Source organism: Panthera leo, chromosome B3 (assembly GCF_018350215.1).
Source record: "Panthera leo isolate Ple1 chromosome B3, P.leo_Ple1_pat1.1, whole genome shotgun sequence".
Taxonomy (NCBI): domain Eukaryota; kingdom Metazoa; phylum Chordata; class Mammalia; order Carnivora; family Felidae; genus Panthera; species Panthera leo.
In genome coordinates this window covers 53,433,646-53,450,625 of record NC_056684.1, presented here as the reverse complement: position 1 = coordinate 53,450,625, position 16,980 = coordinate 53,433,646, and the positions used below count along the sequence as shown (strand labels likewise).

Genomic DNA, 16,980 nt, shown 5'->3' with positions numbered 1-16,980 from the left:
CATGAACTTACTTTCACAATTTTCTTCCAAGATCATGTATTACTTGTGTGGTTTTATAAACCTGATCTATCCATGTGTTTCATTTAATGCTGAATTTTGAATTCTCTCATTTTTTATCATTTAGATGAATCTTCAAGAGCAATTTTAAAATTCAATTTTTTGTGTTTTTTCTTTTTTTTTTACTGTGAAGAGACTGCTGCTATATTGAAAATACTATTGCCTAATCTTGAAAATATTATGCTAAGTGAAAGAAAAATAAAAATACTGTTTCCTTATTTCCTAGTGGGAAAGCAAAACTGTCCTGCGCAATGAGCCTTTGGTTTTAGAAGGAGGCTATGACAACTGGCTACTTTGTTATCCCCAGTATACAACAAATGCTAAAGTCACTCCACCCCCACGAGGCAAGAATGAAGAGGTGTCTATCTCATGTATGTATGTGAAAATTTTTGTTTAAAATTGCTTTGGTAAAATAAACTTTATGTTCTTACGGTAGTGTTCTTGGTTGTGTGTTTAGTTATCCTACTGGATAGCAGTTTGTTTTCAGGCGTAAAAAATATAAGATGTCCACATCCTAGAAGTTAATATTTAATTCTTTAAGATTGTTGTGGTTGTCACTTCATTTACTTTATCACATAGTAACATGCATGAGATATGTAACTACTATTTATGGGGTTTGCTGTTCTTTCATACCTATTATTCTTTTGGGAATTTTAGTGGATTTTACTTATCCTTCACTGGAAGAATCAATTCCTTCTAAACCTACTGCCCAGATGCCACTTCCTTCTGTAGAAATAAATGAAAATACAGAATTTTTAAATGATCAAGATGAGAGAATGGCACCACTGAACGTATCAACTCCAATTGAGTCAATTGCTGCTTCTAAATCTGATGTTTTACCCATAATTCAGCCAGTGCCTGTTGTAAAGAATGTTCCACAGGTATGTGTTTGATTTCTTTTAACTGTATTGTTTCTCTTTTTTAATATTATGTTAAATACATAATATACAAATGAAGTTTTATTTATAAGCTTTTATATTTTAGGAAGAAAAATACCAGTGAGAAGAATTTGTATGTTTTGGTGCCTTTTGGCTATAAAGATTTTTCATTATAATTCAGTCCTGTTACCACAGCAGTGATAAAATAGATAATTCAAAAGATTTCAAAGCCAGCTAGCAGTGTGTTTACTGTAGGGAGTACCAGTAAAAGATTGTATTACGACAGAAAACGTGAAGATTTTCAGGGTTTTCTTGTACTGTAATTTAACCCATAGTATTTTCCCAAATAGTTTGGCTTAAAGATGATAACGTGATATCAATATATTGGTTTCAAAATAATACTGTAGTTCCATTTCCTTAGAATTTGACATGTAAGTAACATGCATAGTTTTTGTTATTTCCTTTGTTATTATAGTTGCCATACAATATTCTATTAGTTTTAGATGTACAACACAGTGATTAGACCTTTATATACCTTATGAAATGATCACCATAAGTCTAGATTCCATCTGTGAACCGTTCAGAGTTATTACGATATTATAGAAAATGTAGTCTATGCTGTACTTTTCATTCTTGTGACTTATTTATTTCTTAACTGTAAGTTTGTGCCTCTTAATCTCCATCACCTATTTCACCCATCCTTCCCAAACACCTCCCCTCTGGCAACCATAAGTTTGTTCTATTTATTTATGAGACTTTTTCTGTTTTGCTTTGTTTGCCTTGCTTTTTAGATTACACATATATATAAGTGAAATCATAAAGCACTTGTCTTTGTCTGACTTATTTCACTCAGCATAATACCCTCTCGGTCCATCCTTGTCACAAATGGCAAGATTTCATCCTTTTTCATGGCTGAGTATTACATTACTATATAGATAGCACATGTTCTTCATTCATCTGTTGATGAATACAAGTTGTTTCTATATCTTAGCTTTGTAAATACTGTAATTAACTAGGGTTCATATATCTTTCTGAATTAGTGTTTTTATTTTCTTCAGATGAATGGAATTATCAAAGGTGGAGTTGCTAGACCATATGGTAGTTCTCTTTTTAATTTTTTGAGGAATTTCCATACTGTTTTCTCTGGTGGCTGCACCAATTTACATTCCCACCAACAGTGCACCAGTGTTCCTTTTCATCACATCCTCACCAACATTTGCTAGTTTTGTTCTTTTTTTTTTTTTTTTTAATGTTTATTTTTGAGGGAGAGAAAGAGAGAGAATGGGGGAGGGGCAGATAGAGAAGGAGACAGAATCCGAAGCAGGCTCCAGGCTCTGAGCTATCAGCACAGAGCCCAACTCGGGGCTTGAACTCACGAACCATGAGATCATGACCTGAGCCAAAGTCGGATGCTCAACCTGCTGAGCCACCCAGGCGCCCCTCTGTTTTTGTTCTTTTTGAGTTTACCCATTCTGACAGGTGTGAAGTGATACCTCATTGTGATTTTAATTTGCATTTCCCTAATGATTAGTAATGTTGAGCATCTTTTCATGGTTTTCTTGGCCATCTATATGTCTTCTATGGAAAAATGTCTATCAGGTCCTTGGCCCTTTTTTTTTTTTTTTTTTTCCCTAATTTTTTTTTTCCTTGGCCCATTTTTAAATCAGATTGTTTTGTTGGGTGTTGAGTTGCATGAGTTCATGTGAGCAGGGGAGGGAGAGAGAGAGAAAGAGAGAATCCCAAGCAGGTTCCACGCTCAACATTGAACCTGACACAGGACTCAATCCCACAACCCCTGGATCACAATCTGTGCTGAAATCAAGAGTCAGACACCAAACCAACTGAGCCACCCAGACACCCACATGAGTTCTTTATATATTTTGGATATTAACCCATTATCATACATGTCATTTGCAAATACATAATCTAATTCAGTAGGATGCCTTTTCATTTTGTTGATGGTTTCCTTCACTGTGCAAAGCTTTTTAGTGTGATAAATGAGTCCCATTTGTTTATTTTTGCTTTTGTTTCCCTTGGCTGAGGAAACAGATCCAAAAAATATTGCTAGGATCAGTCTCCAAGAATTTACTACCTATGTTTTCTTTTAGGAGTTTTATGGTTTCAGGTCTTACATCTACATCTTCAATCCATTTTGAGTGTACTTCCTTATTGATAAAGTGTGGTCCAGTTTCATTCTTTGCATGTAGCCGTTTCAGTCTTACCAACACCATTTATTGAAGAGATTGTCTTTTCCCCATTGTATATTCTTGCCTCCTTTCTTATAGATTAATTGACCATATAAGGGTGGATTTATTTCTAAGTTCTCTATACTGTTCCATTGATCTGTGCAGCTGTTTTTTAATGCCAGTACCATATTGCTGATTACTGTAGCTTTGTAGTATATCTTGGAATCTAGAATTGCAACACCTCCAGCTTTGTTCTTCTTTGTCAACATTGCTTTGGCTATTGGGAGTCTTTTGTGGTTCCATACAAATTTCAGGATTTTTTTTGTTCTGGTTCTGTGAAAAATTGTATTGGTATTTTTATAGAGATTGTATTAAATCTGTATGTTGCTTTGGGTAGCATTGATGTTTTAACAATATTAATTCTTCCAATCTATGAGCACAGTACATCTTTCCATTTTTCTCCTCTTCAGTTTCTTTCATCAATGTCTTAAAGTTATGAGAGTATAGGTTTTTCACCTCCTTGATTAAATTTATTCATAAATATTTTATTCTTTCTGATGCGGTTGGAAATCGGATAGTTTTCTCAATTTCCCTTTGTGATGCTTCATGATTAGTGTATAGAAACAACAGATTTCTGTATATTGATTTCGTATTCTGCAACTTTATTGAATTCATTTATTCTAATAGGTTTTCTGGTGAAGTCTAGGGTTTTCTACATAGATTGTCATGTGATTATAGATAGAACCAGTTTTACTTCTTCCTTACCAATTTGGATGCGTTCTATTTCTTTTTCTCATCTGATTGCTATCTATGGCTAGGACTTCCAGTGCTATGTTGAATAAAAGTACTAAGGGTAGATATCCTCATTATTAAAGCAAAATCTTTTAGCGTTTCACCATTGACTATGATGTTAGGTGTGGGTTTGTTATATACTTTCTTATATGTTGAGAGCTTGTTGAGAGTTTTAGCATAAATGGATGCTGAGTTTGTTGAGAGTTAATAGCATAAATCGATGATGAATTTTGTCAGATGCTTTTTCCACATCTGCTGAGATGATCATAGGGTTTTTATCCTTCATTTGGTTAATTGATTTGCAGGTATTGAACCATCCCTGTATCCCTGGAATAAATCCCTCTTGGTTGTAGTACAAGATCCTTTTAATGTACTGTTGAATTCAGTTTGTTGATATTTTGTTGAGGATTCTTGCAGCTCACTTCATCAGGGATATTGGTTACTAATTTTCATTTTTGTAGCGTTTTTGCCTGCTGTTGGTATGAGGGTAATGCTGGCCTTGCACAATGAATTTGGAAGCGTTCCTTCCTCTTCAATTTCTTGGAATAGTTTGAGAAAAACAGCTATTAACTCTTCTTTGGTAGAAGTCACATGTGAAACTATCTGTTCTTGGAATTTGGATTGTTGGGAGTTTTTGATTACTGATTCAATTTCATTACTAGTACAGGTGTATATCAGAGATGCTGTTCATTCAAATCCAGGCCACCACAATAAAGTGTATATCACAACAAAGCAAGTCAGTGAATTTTTGGTTTTCCCATTCATATAAAAGATCATTACATAAAGAATGAATGGGTCAACCAGGCAATTAGAGAAGAAATTTAAAAATATATGGAAACAAATGAAAATGAAAATACAACAATCCAAACGCTTTGGGATGCAGTGAAGGCAGTCCTGAGAGGAACATACATTGCAATCCAGGCCTGTGTCAAGAAACAAGAAAAATCCCAAATTCAAAATCTAACAGCACACCTAAAGGAAATAGAACAGCAAAGACACCCCAAACCCAGCAGAAGAACAGAAATAATAAAGATCAGAGCAGAAATAAACAATATAGAATCTAAAAAAACTGTAGAGCAGATCAGTGAAACCAAGAGTTGGTTTTTTGAAAAAATAAACAAAATTGATAACCCTCTAGCCAGGCTTCTCAAAAAAAAAAGGGAGATGAGGAAATAGATAAGATCATGAATTAAAAAGGAATTATTACAACCATTTCCTCAGAAAGACAAGCAGTTATCAGGGAATACTGTGAAAAATTATATGCAACAAATTGGACAACCTGGAAGAAATGGACAAATTCCTTAGCACCCACACACTTCCCAAAATTCAAACAGGAAGAAATAGAAAGCTTGAACAGACCCATAAGCAGCAAAGAAATGGAATCAGTCATCAAAAATCTCCCAACAAATAAGAGTCCAGGACCAGATGGCTTCCCAGGGGAATTCTACCAGACATTTAAAGCTGAGAAAATACCTATCCTTCTCAAGCTATTCCAAAAAATAGAAAGGGAAGGAAAACTTCCAGACTCATTCTGTGAAGCCAGCATTACTTTGATTGCTAAACCAGAGACCCAGCAAAAAAGAACTGCAGGCCAATATCCCTGATGAATATGGATGCAAAAATTCTCAATAAGATACTAGCAAATCGAATTCAACAGCATATAAAAAGAATTATTCACCATGATCAAGTGGGAGTCATTCCTGGGCTGCAGGGCTCGTTCAACATTCGCAAATCAATCAACGTGATACATCACATTAATAAAAGAAAAGATAAGAACCATATGATCCTGTCAATCGATGCAGAAAAAGCATTTGACAAAATTCAGCATGCTTTCTTAATAAAAACCCTCGAGAAAGTCAGGATAGAAGGAACATACTTAGACATCATAAAAGCCATTTATGAAAAGCCCACAGCTAATATCATCCTCAGTGGGGAAAAACTGAGAGCTTTCCCCCTGAGATCAGGAACACGACAGGGATGTCCACTCTCACCGCTGTTGTTTAACATAGTGTTGGAAGTGCTAGCATCAGCAATGAGACAACAAAAGGAAATCAAAGGCATCAAAATTGGCAAAGATGAAGTCAAGCTTTCACTTTTTGCAGATGACATGATATTATACATGGAAAACCCGAGAGACTCCACCAAAGTCTGCTAGAACTGATGCATGAATTCAGCCAAGTCGCAGGATACAAAATCAATGTACAGAAATCAGTTGCATTCTTATACACTAATAATGAAGCAACAGAAAGACAAATAAAGAAACTGATCCCATTCACAATTGCACCAAGAAGCATAAAATAACCTAGGAATAAACCTAACCAAAGATGTAAAAGATCTGTATGCTGAAAACTATAGAAAGCTTATGAAGGAAATTGAAGAAGATACAAAGAAATGGAAAAACATTCCGTGCTCATGGGTTGGAAGAATAAATATTGGCAAAATGTCAATACTACCCAAAGCTATCTACACATTCAATGCAATCCCAATCAAAATCGCACCAGCATTCTTCTCGAAGCCAGAACAAGCAATCCTAAAATTCATATGGAACCACAAAAGGCCCCGAATAGCCAAAGTAATTTTGAAGAAGAAGACCAAAGCAGGAGGCATCACAATCCCAGACTTTAGCCTCTACTACAAAGCTGTCATCATCAAGACAGCATGGTATTGGCACAAAAACAGGCACATAGACCAATGGAATAGAATAGAAACCCCAGAACTAGACCCACAAAAGGATGGCCAACTAATCTTTGACAAAGCAGGAAAGAACATCCAATGGAAAAAAGACAGTCTCTTTAACAAATGGTGCTGGGAGAACTGGACAGCAACATGCAGAAGGATGAAACTAGACCACTTTCTTACACCACTCACAAAAATAAACTCAAAATGGATAAAGGACCTGAATGTGAGACAGGAAACCATCAAAACCTTAGAGGAGAGAACAGGAAAAAACCTCTCTGACCTCAGCCGCAGCAATTTCTTACTTGACACATCCCCAAAGGCAAGGGAATTAAAAGCAGAAATGAACTATTGGGACCTCATGAAGATAAAAAGCTTCTGTACTGCAAAGGAAACAGTCAACAAAACTAAAAGGCAACCAACGGAATGGGAAAAGGTATTTGCAAATGACATATCGGACAAAGGGCTAGTATCCAAAATCTGTAAAGAGCTCACCAAACTCCACACCCGAAAAACAAATAATCCAGTGAAGAAATGGGCAGAAAACATGAAGAGACACTTCTCTAAAGAAGACATCCACATGGCCAACAGACACATGAAAAGATGCTCAACGTCGCTCCTTATCAGGGAAATAAAATTAAAACCACACTCAGATATCACCTCACGCCAGTCAGAGTGGCCAAAATGAACAAATCAAGAGACTATAGATGCTGGAGAGGATGTGGAGAAATGGGAACCCTCTTGCACTGTTGGTGGGAATGCAAACTGGTGCAGCCACTCTGGAAAACAGTGTGGAGGTTCCTCAAAAAATTAAAAATAGATCTACCCTATGACCCAGCAGTAGCACTGCTAGGAATTTACCCAAGGGATACAGGAGTGCTGATATACAGGGGCACTTGTACCCCAATGTTTATAGCAGCACTTTCAGCAATAGCCGAATTATGGAAAGAACCTAAATGTCCATCAACTGATGAATGGATAAAGAAATTGTGGTTTGTATACACAACGGAATACTACGTGGCAATGAGAAAGAATGAAATATGGCCTTTAGTAGCAACGTGGATGGAACTGGAGAGTGTTATGCTAAGTGAAATAAGTCATACAGAGAACGACAGATAATCATGGTTTCACTCTGTGGATCCTGAGAAACTTAACAGAAGACCATGGGGGATGGAAAGGAAAAAATAAAAAATAAAAAAGGTTAGAGAGGGAGGGAGCCAAAACATAAGAGACTCTTAAAAACAGAACAAACTGAGGGTTGACGGGGGGTGGCAGGGAGGGGGGTGGGTGATGGGTATTGAGGAGGGCACCGTTTGGGATGAGCACTGGGTATTGTATGGAAACCAATTTGGCAATAAATTTCATATTTTAAAAAAAGATTATTAGATTATACTGTAGTCTACTAAGTGTGCAGTAGCATTAGGACTGAAAAAAAACCATGTACACGTCTTAATTAAAAAATTTTACTGCTAAAATATGCTAACCATCATTTGAGATTACAGGAAGATGTAATCTTTTTGCTGGTGGAGGGTCTTGCCTCACTGTTGATGACTACTGACTATTGATAATGGGTGGTTGCTAAAGTTTGGGGTAGCTCTGACAATTTCTTAAAATAAGACAAGAATGAAGTTTGCCATATCATTTAACTCTTTCTTTCACAAATGATTGCTTTGTAGTATGTGATGCCGTTTAATAGCATTTTCCCCAGCATAAAACTTCTTGCAAAATTTGGGTTAGTTTTCTCAAACCCTGCTGCTGCTTTATCAACTAAGTTTGTTATATTCTAAATTCTTTGTTGTCATTTCAGCAATCTTCACATCATCTTCACCAGTAGATTCCATTTTAAGGAACCACATTCTTTACTCATCCAAAAGAAGCAACTCTTCATCCATTCAAATTTTTTCACGAGATAGCCGCAGTTTAGTCACATCTTCAGGCTCACTTGTAATTCTAGTTCACATCTTCAGGCTCACTTGTAATTCTAGTTCTCTTGCTGTTTCCACCACATTTGCAATTAGTTTCACCACTTAAGTCTTAAAATCTTCAAAGTCATCCATGAGGGCTGAGATCAACTTCTTCCAAACTCCTGTTAAATGTTGAAATTTTGACATCCTTCCACAAATCACTAATGTTCTTAATTTCATGTAGAATGGTGTATCCTTGCCAAGAGGTTTTCAATGACCTTCCTAGTTAGTAGGAATCACTCTCTGTGCAGCTCTAGCCTCACAAAGTGAATTTCTTTAGTAAGACTTGAAAGTTACCATGACTTCTTGATCACTGGGCTGCAGAATGGAATGTTAATAGGCATGAAAACATTAATCTTTTTTTACGTTCAGTCAAAACTCTGTTTACCAGGTACATTGTCAGTGAGCAGTAATATTTTAGAAGGAGTCTTTTTTCTGAATAGTAGGCCTCAATGTGTGCTTAAAATATTCAGTAAGTCATGTTGTAAACAGGTGTGCTATCATCCAGACTTTGTTGTTCCATCGATAGAGCACAGGCAGATTAGATTTAGCATAATTCTTAAGGGTCTTAGGATTTTCGGAACGGTCAATAAGCATTGGCTTCAGCTGAAAGCCACCAGCTATATTAGCCCTTAATAAGAGAGTCAGCCTATCTTCTGAAGCCTTGAAGCCAGGCATTGACTTCTCCTCTCTAGCTTTGAAAGTCCTAGATGGCATCTTGTCCGGTAGAAGGTTGTTCCATCTATATTAATATCTTAGCTTATTTTTCTAGATAACTTGCTGAAGCTTCTACATTAGCACCTGCTGCCTTCACCTTGAACTTTTATGTTATGGAGACAGCTTCTTTCCTTAAATCTCATGACCCAACCTTTGCCAATATCAATTTTTTTTTTCCTGCAGCTTCCTCACCTCTCGTAGCCGTCATAGAGTTGAAGAGAATTAGGGCCTTGCTCTGAATTAGGCTTTGCTTATAGGAGTGTTGTGGTTGATTTCGTCTTAGGCTTTGCTTATAGGAGTGTTGTGGTTGATAGGGTCTTCTGTCCAGACCACTAAACAGCAGTAAGGCTGTTTCACATTCTTATTATTTGTATATTCACTGAACTAACACTTTAAAATTTTTTGAAGAGTTCCTTTGCATTTTCAATTTGGCTTTTTGATATAAGGCCTAGCTTTTGGCCTAACAGCTTTTGATATGCCTTCCTCATTAAGCTTAATTGTGTATAGCTTTTGATTTAAAGTGATAGAAACGTGACTCTTCCTTTCACTTGAACTAAGAGGCCATTGCAGGGTTATTTATTCATTGATCTAATTTTGGTATTGTGTCTTGGGGAATAGGAGAGGGAGAGAGATGGGGGAACAGCTGGTCCATAGAGCAGTCAGAACACCCACAACATTTACTAAGTTACATAGGTGTGGTTCGTGGCACCAGAAAACAATTAAAATAGTAACATCAAAGGTCAGTGGTCACAAATCACCATAATAAATATAATAATAATAAAAAGTTTGTGAAGTATAACAATTATCTAAATGTGACACAGAGACATGAAGTGAGCAGATGCTGTTGGAGGAATGGCACTAATAGCCTTGTTTGATTCACGGTTGCCAAAAACCTTTAATGTTTAAAAAACACAGTATCTGTGAAGTGAAATAAAGTGAAGTGCAGTAAAACAAGTTATGCCTGTAATCAGTCTGTTCACATTTTCTGTTCTCCTGAGTGAGTCTTAGAAGATTGGATGCTTCAAGGAATTTATCCTTTTTTCCTAGGTTGCCCAATTTGTTGGCATATAAGCTTTCATAATATTTTTTTTAAGTTTGTTTATTTATTTTGAGAGTGAGAGAGAGAAAACAGCATGGGCAGGGGGAGGGGCAGAGAGAAAGTGAGAGAGGCTCCAAGCAGGCTCCTTGCTGTCAACACACGGAACCCAACATATGGGGCTTGATCTCATGAACTGTGAGATCACGACCTGAGCTGAAATCAAAGAGTTGAATGCTTAACCAGCTAAGCCATGCAGACTCTCCATAATTTTCCATAATCTTCTGTAATCTTTTGTATTCCTGGGGTCAAGCTGTTATTTCCTCTCCTTCATTTCTGATTTTGTTTATTTGAGTCCATTCTTGTTTTCTTGATGAGTCTGACTAGAGGTTTATCAGTTTTATTCATATCTTCAAAAAACCTGCTCTTGATTTCATTGATCTTTTCTATTATTCTTTTACTATTTCATTTATTTCTGATCTGTTTTCTTCCTTCTGCCAGTTTTGAGCTTTGTTCTAGCTTATTTAGGTGTAAGGTTAGATGTTTTTCTATTTGAGATTTTTCTTGTTTTTTGATGTGGGCCTATATCACTATAAACTTCCCTCTTGGAACTGTTTTTGCTGCATCCCAAAAATTTTGGACCATTGTGTTTTCATGTTCATTTGTTTCCATTTATTTTTTTAATTTCCTCTTTGATTTCCTAGTTGATCGATTTGTTGTTTAGTTGCTCTATGTTTGTGTTCTTTCCAGATTTTTTTCTTGTAAATTGATTTCTAGTTTCATACTGTTACAGTTGGAAAAGATGCTTGATATAATTTCAGTCTTCCTAAATGTATTAAGACTTGTTTTGTGGCCTAACATGTGATCTGTCCTGGAGAAGATTTCATGTACACTTGAAAAGAATATGTATTCTGTTGTTTTGAAATGGAATGTACTGTCTATGTCTGTTAGATCAATGTGATCTAATGTGTCCTTCAAAGCTACTATTTCCCTTGTTTATTTTCTGTCTGGATAATCTATCCATTGATGTAAGTATGGTTCAAGTCCCCTACTATCATTGTATTATGATCAATTTCTTCCTTTATGTCTTATTAATATTTGCTGTATGTATTCAGGATGGGTGAATAATATAATAATATAAATATATATAATATAAATAAAGATAAATAAAATAAATAGGATGGGTGCATAGATATTTATAATTGTATCCTCTCATTGGGTTGATCCCTTTATCATCATATAATGCCCTTCCTTGTCTCTGTCTTTGTTTTAAAGTCTATTTTGTCTGATAAAACTATTGCTATCCCAGCTTTTTTTTTTTTTAATCCCTTCACTTTTTTTTTTTCCCTATCCCTTCACTTTTCATCTGTATTTGTCTTTAGGTCTAAAGTCTCTTGTAGGGAGCATATAGATGATTCTTATTTATTTTTATTCATTCTGGCACACTGTGTATTTGATTGGAGCACTTAGTCCATTCATATTCAAAGTAATTATTGATAGGTATGTGCTTCTTGCCATTTTACATTTTTCTGATAGTTTATGTAGCTCTTTTCTGTTTCTTTGTTCTTCTTTTGCTATCTTCCCTTGTTATTTGATGACTTTCTCTAACGTTTGTTTGGATTCCTTTCTCTATTTTTTGTGTATCTAGTACAATTTTTTGGGTTTTGTACCATTAGGTTCATATATAACACCTTAAATATATAGCAGTCACACACATTTTATATTTCTGACACATTTTCCATTTTTATTTTTATATTTCTCCAACAATTATAAACATACTTGAATTTACTACTTCCATTTTAATCTTCATAGTAGTTTTAGAATTGGTTGATCCCCTACCTTTACTATGTTTGTTTTTACCAGTAAGATTTTTTCTTATAAAATTTTACTTCTAGTTATGGCCTTTTCTTTTCCACATAATGAAGTCCCTTTAACCTTCTGTGTAAGCCTACTTTAGTGATAATGAACTCTTTTAACTTTTATCTGGGAAACTCTTTATCTCTCCTTTAATTCTGAATGATAACCTTAGTAGGTAGAGTATTATTGGTTGTAGGCTTTTCCTTTCAGCAATTTGAATATATCGTGCAATTTGAATATATTCAATTCAGCAATTTGAATATATCCCTTCTGGCCTTCAGTTTCTGCTGAAAGATCAACTGATAGCCTTATAGGGTTTCCCTTATAGGTGACTTTTTGCTTCTTTAAAAATTCCCTTTATCTTTAACCTTTGACATGTTAATTACTATGTTTTGGTGCACACCTCTTTGTTTCATCTTGTTTTGGGTTCTCTGCTTCCTGGACCTGGATTGTCTGTTTTCTTTAGGTTAAGAAAGTATTGGGAGAGGGAAAAGTGGGTGATGGGCATTGAGGAAGGGCATCTGTTGGGATGAGCACTGGGTGTTGTATGGAAAACAATTTGACAATAAATTATATTTAATGTAAAAAAATAAAAATTAAAAAAAATTTTTAAAATAAAGTATTCAGTTATATTTTTTCAAATAAGTTTTCTTCCCCTTCTCCTTCTGGTATCCCCATAATGCAAATATTAGTACATTTGATGTTGTCCCAGTCATACCTTAAACTACCCTTTTTTGTTTAAAATATTTTTCTGTTGTTCAACTTGATTTCTACTACTCTGTCTTCCAGATCACTCATCTGTTCTTTTGTATCTTTTAATCTGCTGTTATTCCTTCTAGTGTATTTTTCATTTCAGTTATTTTATTCTTCAGCTCTGAGTTGTTCTTTCTTATATTTTCGACCTCTTTATTAAAGTTCTTGTATGTTCATCCATTCTTCCAAGTTTGGTGAACATCATTATGACCATTACTTTGAACTCTTTATCAGATAGATTGCTTATCTCTGGTTCTTTTAATGAAGTTTCATTTTGTTCTTTTGAACATTTACCTCTGCCTCCTCATTTTGTTTGACTTTCTGTGTTTCTGTGTATTCTGATCCATCTCCCAGTTTTGAAGGAGTGGCCTTCAAATGTAGAAGGTACCCTGTGGGGCCAAGATGCACAGTCTCCTCTGGGTCATCAGAAGCAGGCACTTCAGGGGTATCTCCTATGGGCTGTGTGTGCCCTGGTGTGAATTGAATGGCTTAGAGGCCTGATCACAATTGTTCAGAACTAACACCTTCCCCCATCCCCAGCAGAACTTCTTGGGGGAGTGGGGGATTGCTGTCTTGGCTTAGGCTGCCCACCAGGTGTGGCTGAGCCTGAACTGCCTTGGATGGGTACCTGGCAAAGTATGTGTATTGGGCGGGGCCGATCCATAGGAGATCACCAGGTGGGGTGAATGGTGGCACATGGAGAGTATCAGAAGTGGTGCCTACCAGCATTTCTATTCCTGGAGAAAGTCTCTATAGATCCCTGCCCCTCCTGCATATACCCTAAAATTAGTTAATAAGTTTTCTTCACATATGGCCCCAGTGCTTTTCAAACTGTCGCCTCTCTGTTGGGTCTAAAAACAAGTGAATTTGTGGCTGGCCCTTTAAGAGCAGAGTCTCTGTGTCCTGTAGCTCTCTGGCTCTCCTGGAGATAAGCCCAATTGATTTTCATAGCCAGACATTGTGGGGGCTCATCCTTCCTATACAGGCCCCTTGGGTAAGGGTGCCTAATGTGGGACTTAAACCCCTCGATCCTCAGGGAGGACCTTTACATTTGTGATTATTCCTGCCATTTGTATATTGCTGCATAATGTATGTGGCTACTGGCTAGACCGTGTCTCTGCCCCTCCTACCTCTCTGAATGTGGCTTTTTATTTATATTTTTAGTTGTGAAAGAGCTGTTTCACTAGTATTCAGGTCATTCTCAGAGAGTTTGTCTATATTTAGTTGTAATTTGGTGTGTCTGTGGAAGGAGGTGAGCTCAAGATCTTTCTACTCCACCATCTTGATCTCCTCTGCAGCAGGCATGTTTTAACAATAATTACTTAAATGATTTTAAATAACCAGTGTATTACAATAAAAATGCAGCTTTTTTTCTCTACATTTTACTCAAAGGAAGGTAAACTAATTCTCCCTTATGGTTTTTCCAAAAGATTTTTTATAGCATTTATTTTTATTTTTTTCGTATATATTTCAAGTGTTTCATATTTGAAATGGATGTCATTTGATTTGTACAATAGGCTATGAATAGAAAACTTAGTCTTTTTTTATATCAAATGAGATGGTTTATTTCTTCATTTTTTTTTTTAAAGGTCTTCTACTTTTAATATTTTGGACCAAATCTTAAGACTGAACAGTATGTGATTAATTTTTCTTAACATAAATTTAAGAAATTGAAAAAAAAAGCCTATGTTATTGTACTTCCTTTAAACTTAATCAACATGTTATTTGAACCATAATCCTTTTGTGACTGAGATATGTGCGATTTGTCTAACATATTCTGAGGATTTTCTATGTGAAAGACAACATGAAAGTTTACAGATATGATTAAGCTGTGAATTCTGTTTGATGTTTAGAAGGAGAAAGTTGTACAGAATTAGACAAAGTATAAGGCAGAATATAATTACTCACCAGAGCACAGAGCAAGGAGAGAAATTTTGACAGGGTATCAGAGAGATCTTCATAGAGAGGCAGTATTTTTATCTGGGCTATGAGTTCAATAGGATTTGAGGATGAAAGAGACAAGTAGATTTTGTGACTAAAGGAACAAAGCATGCTCTGGAACCAGTGAGTAGTTTTGACGTGCTTGGACACAGCTCTCTGTTGGAGACAGGCAAATGTGAGAGTAGATAAGATTGGAAAGATGGGCAAGAGTCATCAAGAGATACTTGGATCAAATTGGAGTTTTATCCTGTAGGCACAAGGAAAATTAAAGAATTTTAAAGGTGAAAGTAACATGATCATAGTTATGGTTTTAAAATTAGGGGGGAAATGGATCAAGTTGTTAAAATGTAGATGGAAACTTATTTTGGTTCCTTTCCATGGAACTTTGATTATCCTTATCCTTGTAGTGGTTCTTCACACTTCATTCTCAAATGTAGAAAAAAGACAATAGATTTTTAAAGTAAAGAGGTAAAAAGAGAAGTGAGGAGCAAAGGTATGATTTTTTCTTCACTAAAATCTTCCTATGGTATTAGTTTCTAGTTGCAAAACATACAATTCATTTTGTAAGAATACCATGCAAGTTGTTATTGGCAGATATTCTTATTAGTTATACTTGTTTCAGTAAATTTTACTCTCAAAAGAAATGATGTTAGGGTCATTTCTAACAATTTTGTAGAATTAATATGCTATTAAATTGAGGTACTAAACATTTAACGCACTAATTCAGGAATTTAGATAGTTTATTAAACTCAATTTGTATTTAGTAACTTAACTGTTGTGAAAACTGTTACAGAATATTTTATTCATTCCTTCAACAGCATATTTATTTACTGTCTATCAGGCACAGTCTTTACCCTCCTGGAGCTTATATCTTAGGAGGGAAGAAAGATTTTAAACAAGTTCCACTAATTGGAAACAGTGTAGAGGAGATGTTGGCATGGACTTGGTTGGTGCTGATGGAGAGGGACAGAGGAAGAAAATCATCAGACTGCATAAGGGCAGGGGAGGACATATGGAACTCAGCTTTCTGGTTTGAGCTATGTTTGGATAGTGGTTACATCCATGAGATAAGGACAGTGTTAGTAGGGGGAATAGCATGTATTCAGTTTTGGCCATACTTGGTTTGTGGTGTATATGTGAGACGCTGACATGGAGATACTGAATAGGCAATTGGTTATGTGGAAATGGAACTTTAGGTATGTTTTAGGTGAACTCTTCCATTTCCATATACAGAACATATCATGGTGTATTGAAAGTATGGAGTCAAGTAGGAAGTAAGTGCCAAGTGCCTTTTGAGAAATCTTGACATAGGGTAATGTTATAAATAGATGTTCTGGCAAATGTTGTCTCCACAAAGGTGATGGTTCTTTTATAACAACTTGATTTCAAAAACTGAGGTTACATTCCTGGATTTTGGTAAAAATATTCTTGGCTCTGTTTTTGTTAATATAGGTTGATCGTACTAAAAAACCAGCAGTCAAATTGCCTGAAGATCATAGAATAAAATCTGAAAATAAAGATCACGAGCAACAGTCTTCTCAGGATGGAAAAGTTGTTCCTGATCGCTCCACAAAGCCAGTATTTCCCCCTCCAACTGCCATGTTAACAGATGAAGAAAAAGCTCGTATTCATGCAGAAACTGCTCTTCTAATGGAGAAAAACAAACAAGAAAAAGAACTTCGAGAAAAGCAGCAAGAAGAACAGAAAGAGAAACTGAGGAGAGAAGAACAAGAACAAAAAGTCAGAAAGAAACAAGAAGCTGAAGAAAGTGAAATCACCGAGAAACAACAAAAAGCAAAAGAAGAAATGGAAAGGAGAGAAAGTGAACAGGCCAAGAAAGAAGATAAGGAAACCTCAGCAAAGAGGGGCAGAGAAATAACAGGAATAAAAAGACAAAGTAAAAGTGAACATGAAACTACTGATGCTAAGAAATCTGCAGAAGATAGGGGTAAAAGGTGTCCCACCCCAGAACTGCAGAAAAAGTCAGTGGGAGATGGACCCCATGCCTCTGTGGCAGGAGATTCAAATTCAGGCAAGGTAAGCAGAAACAAACAGTACAAATTGCCAAGTAAGGGAAATAAGATGTTATATGTAAGAAGATGATACCACTAGCATTCTATAGA

At 35.9% G+C, this 16,980-nt stretch overlaps 1 protein-coding gene across 2 annotated transcripts in view; it reads left to right on the top strand.

Moving 5' to 3' along the window:
- Positions 1–16,980, top strand: part of USP8 (ubiquitin specific peptidase 8) — a 77,292-nt gene that overhangs the window by 46,021 nt on the left and 14,291 nt on the right. For both annotated transcript variants that reach the window (XM_042942047.1, XM_042942048.1), the window contains 3 exons: positions 284–428; positions 715–938; positions 16,310–16,894. In XM_042942047.1, the coding sequence (XP_042797981.1) occupies positions 284–428; positions 715–938; positions 16,310–16,894 (954 nt within the window). The remainder of the gene's footprint in view (positions 1–283; positions 429–714; positions 939–16,309; positions 16,895–16,980) is intronic.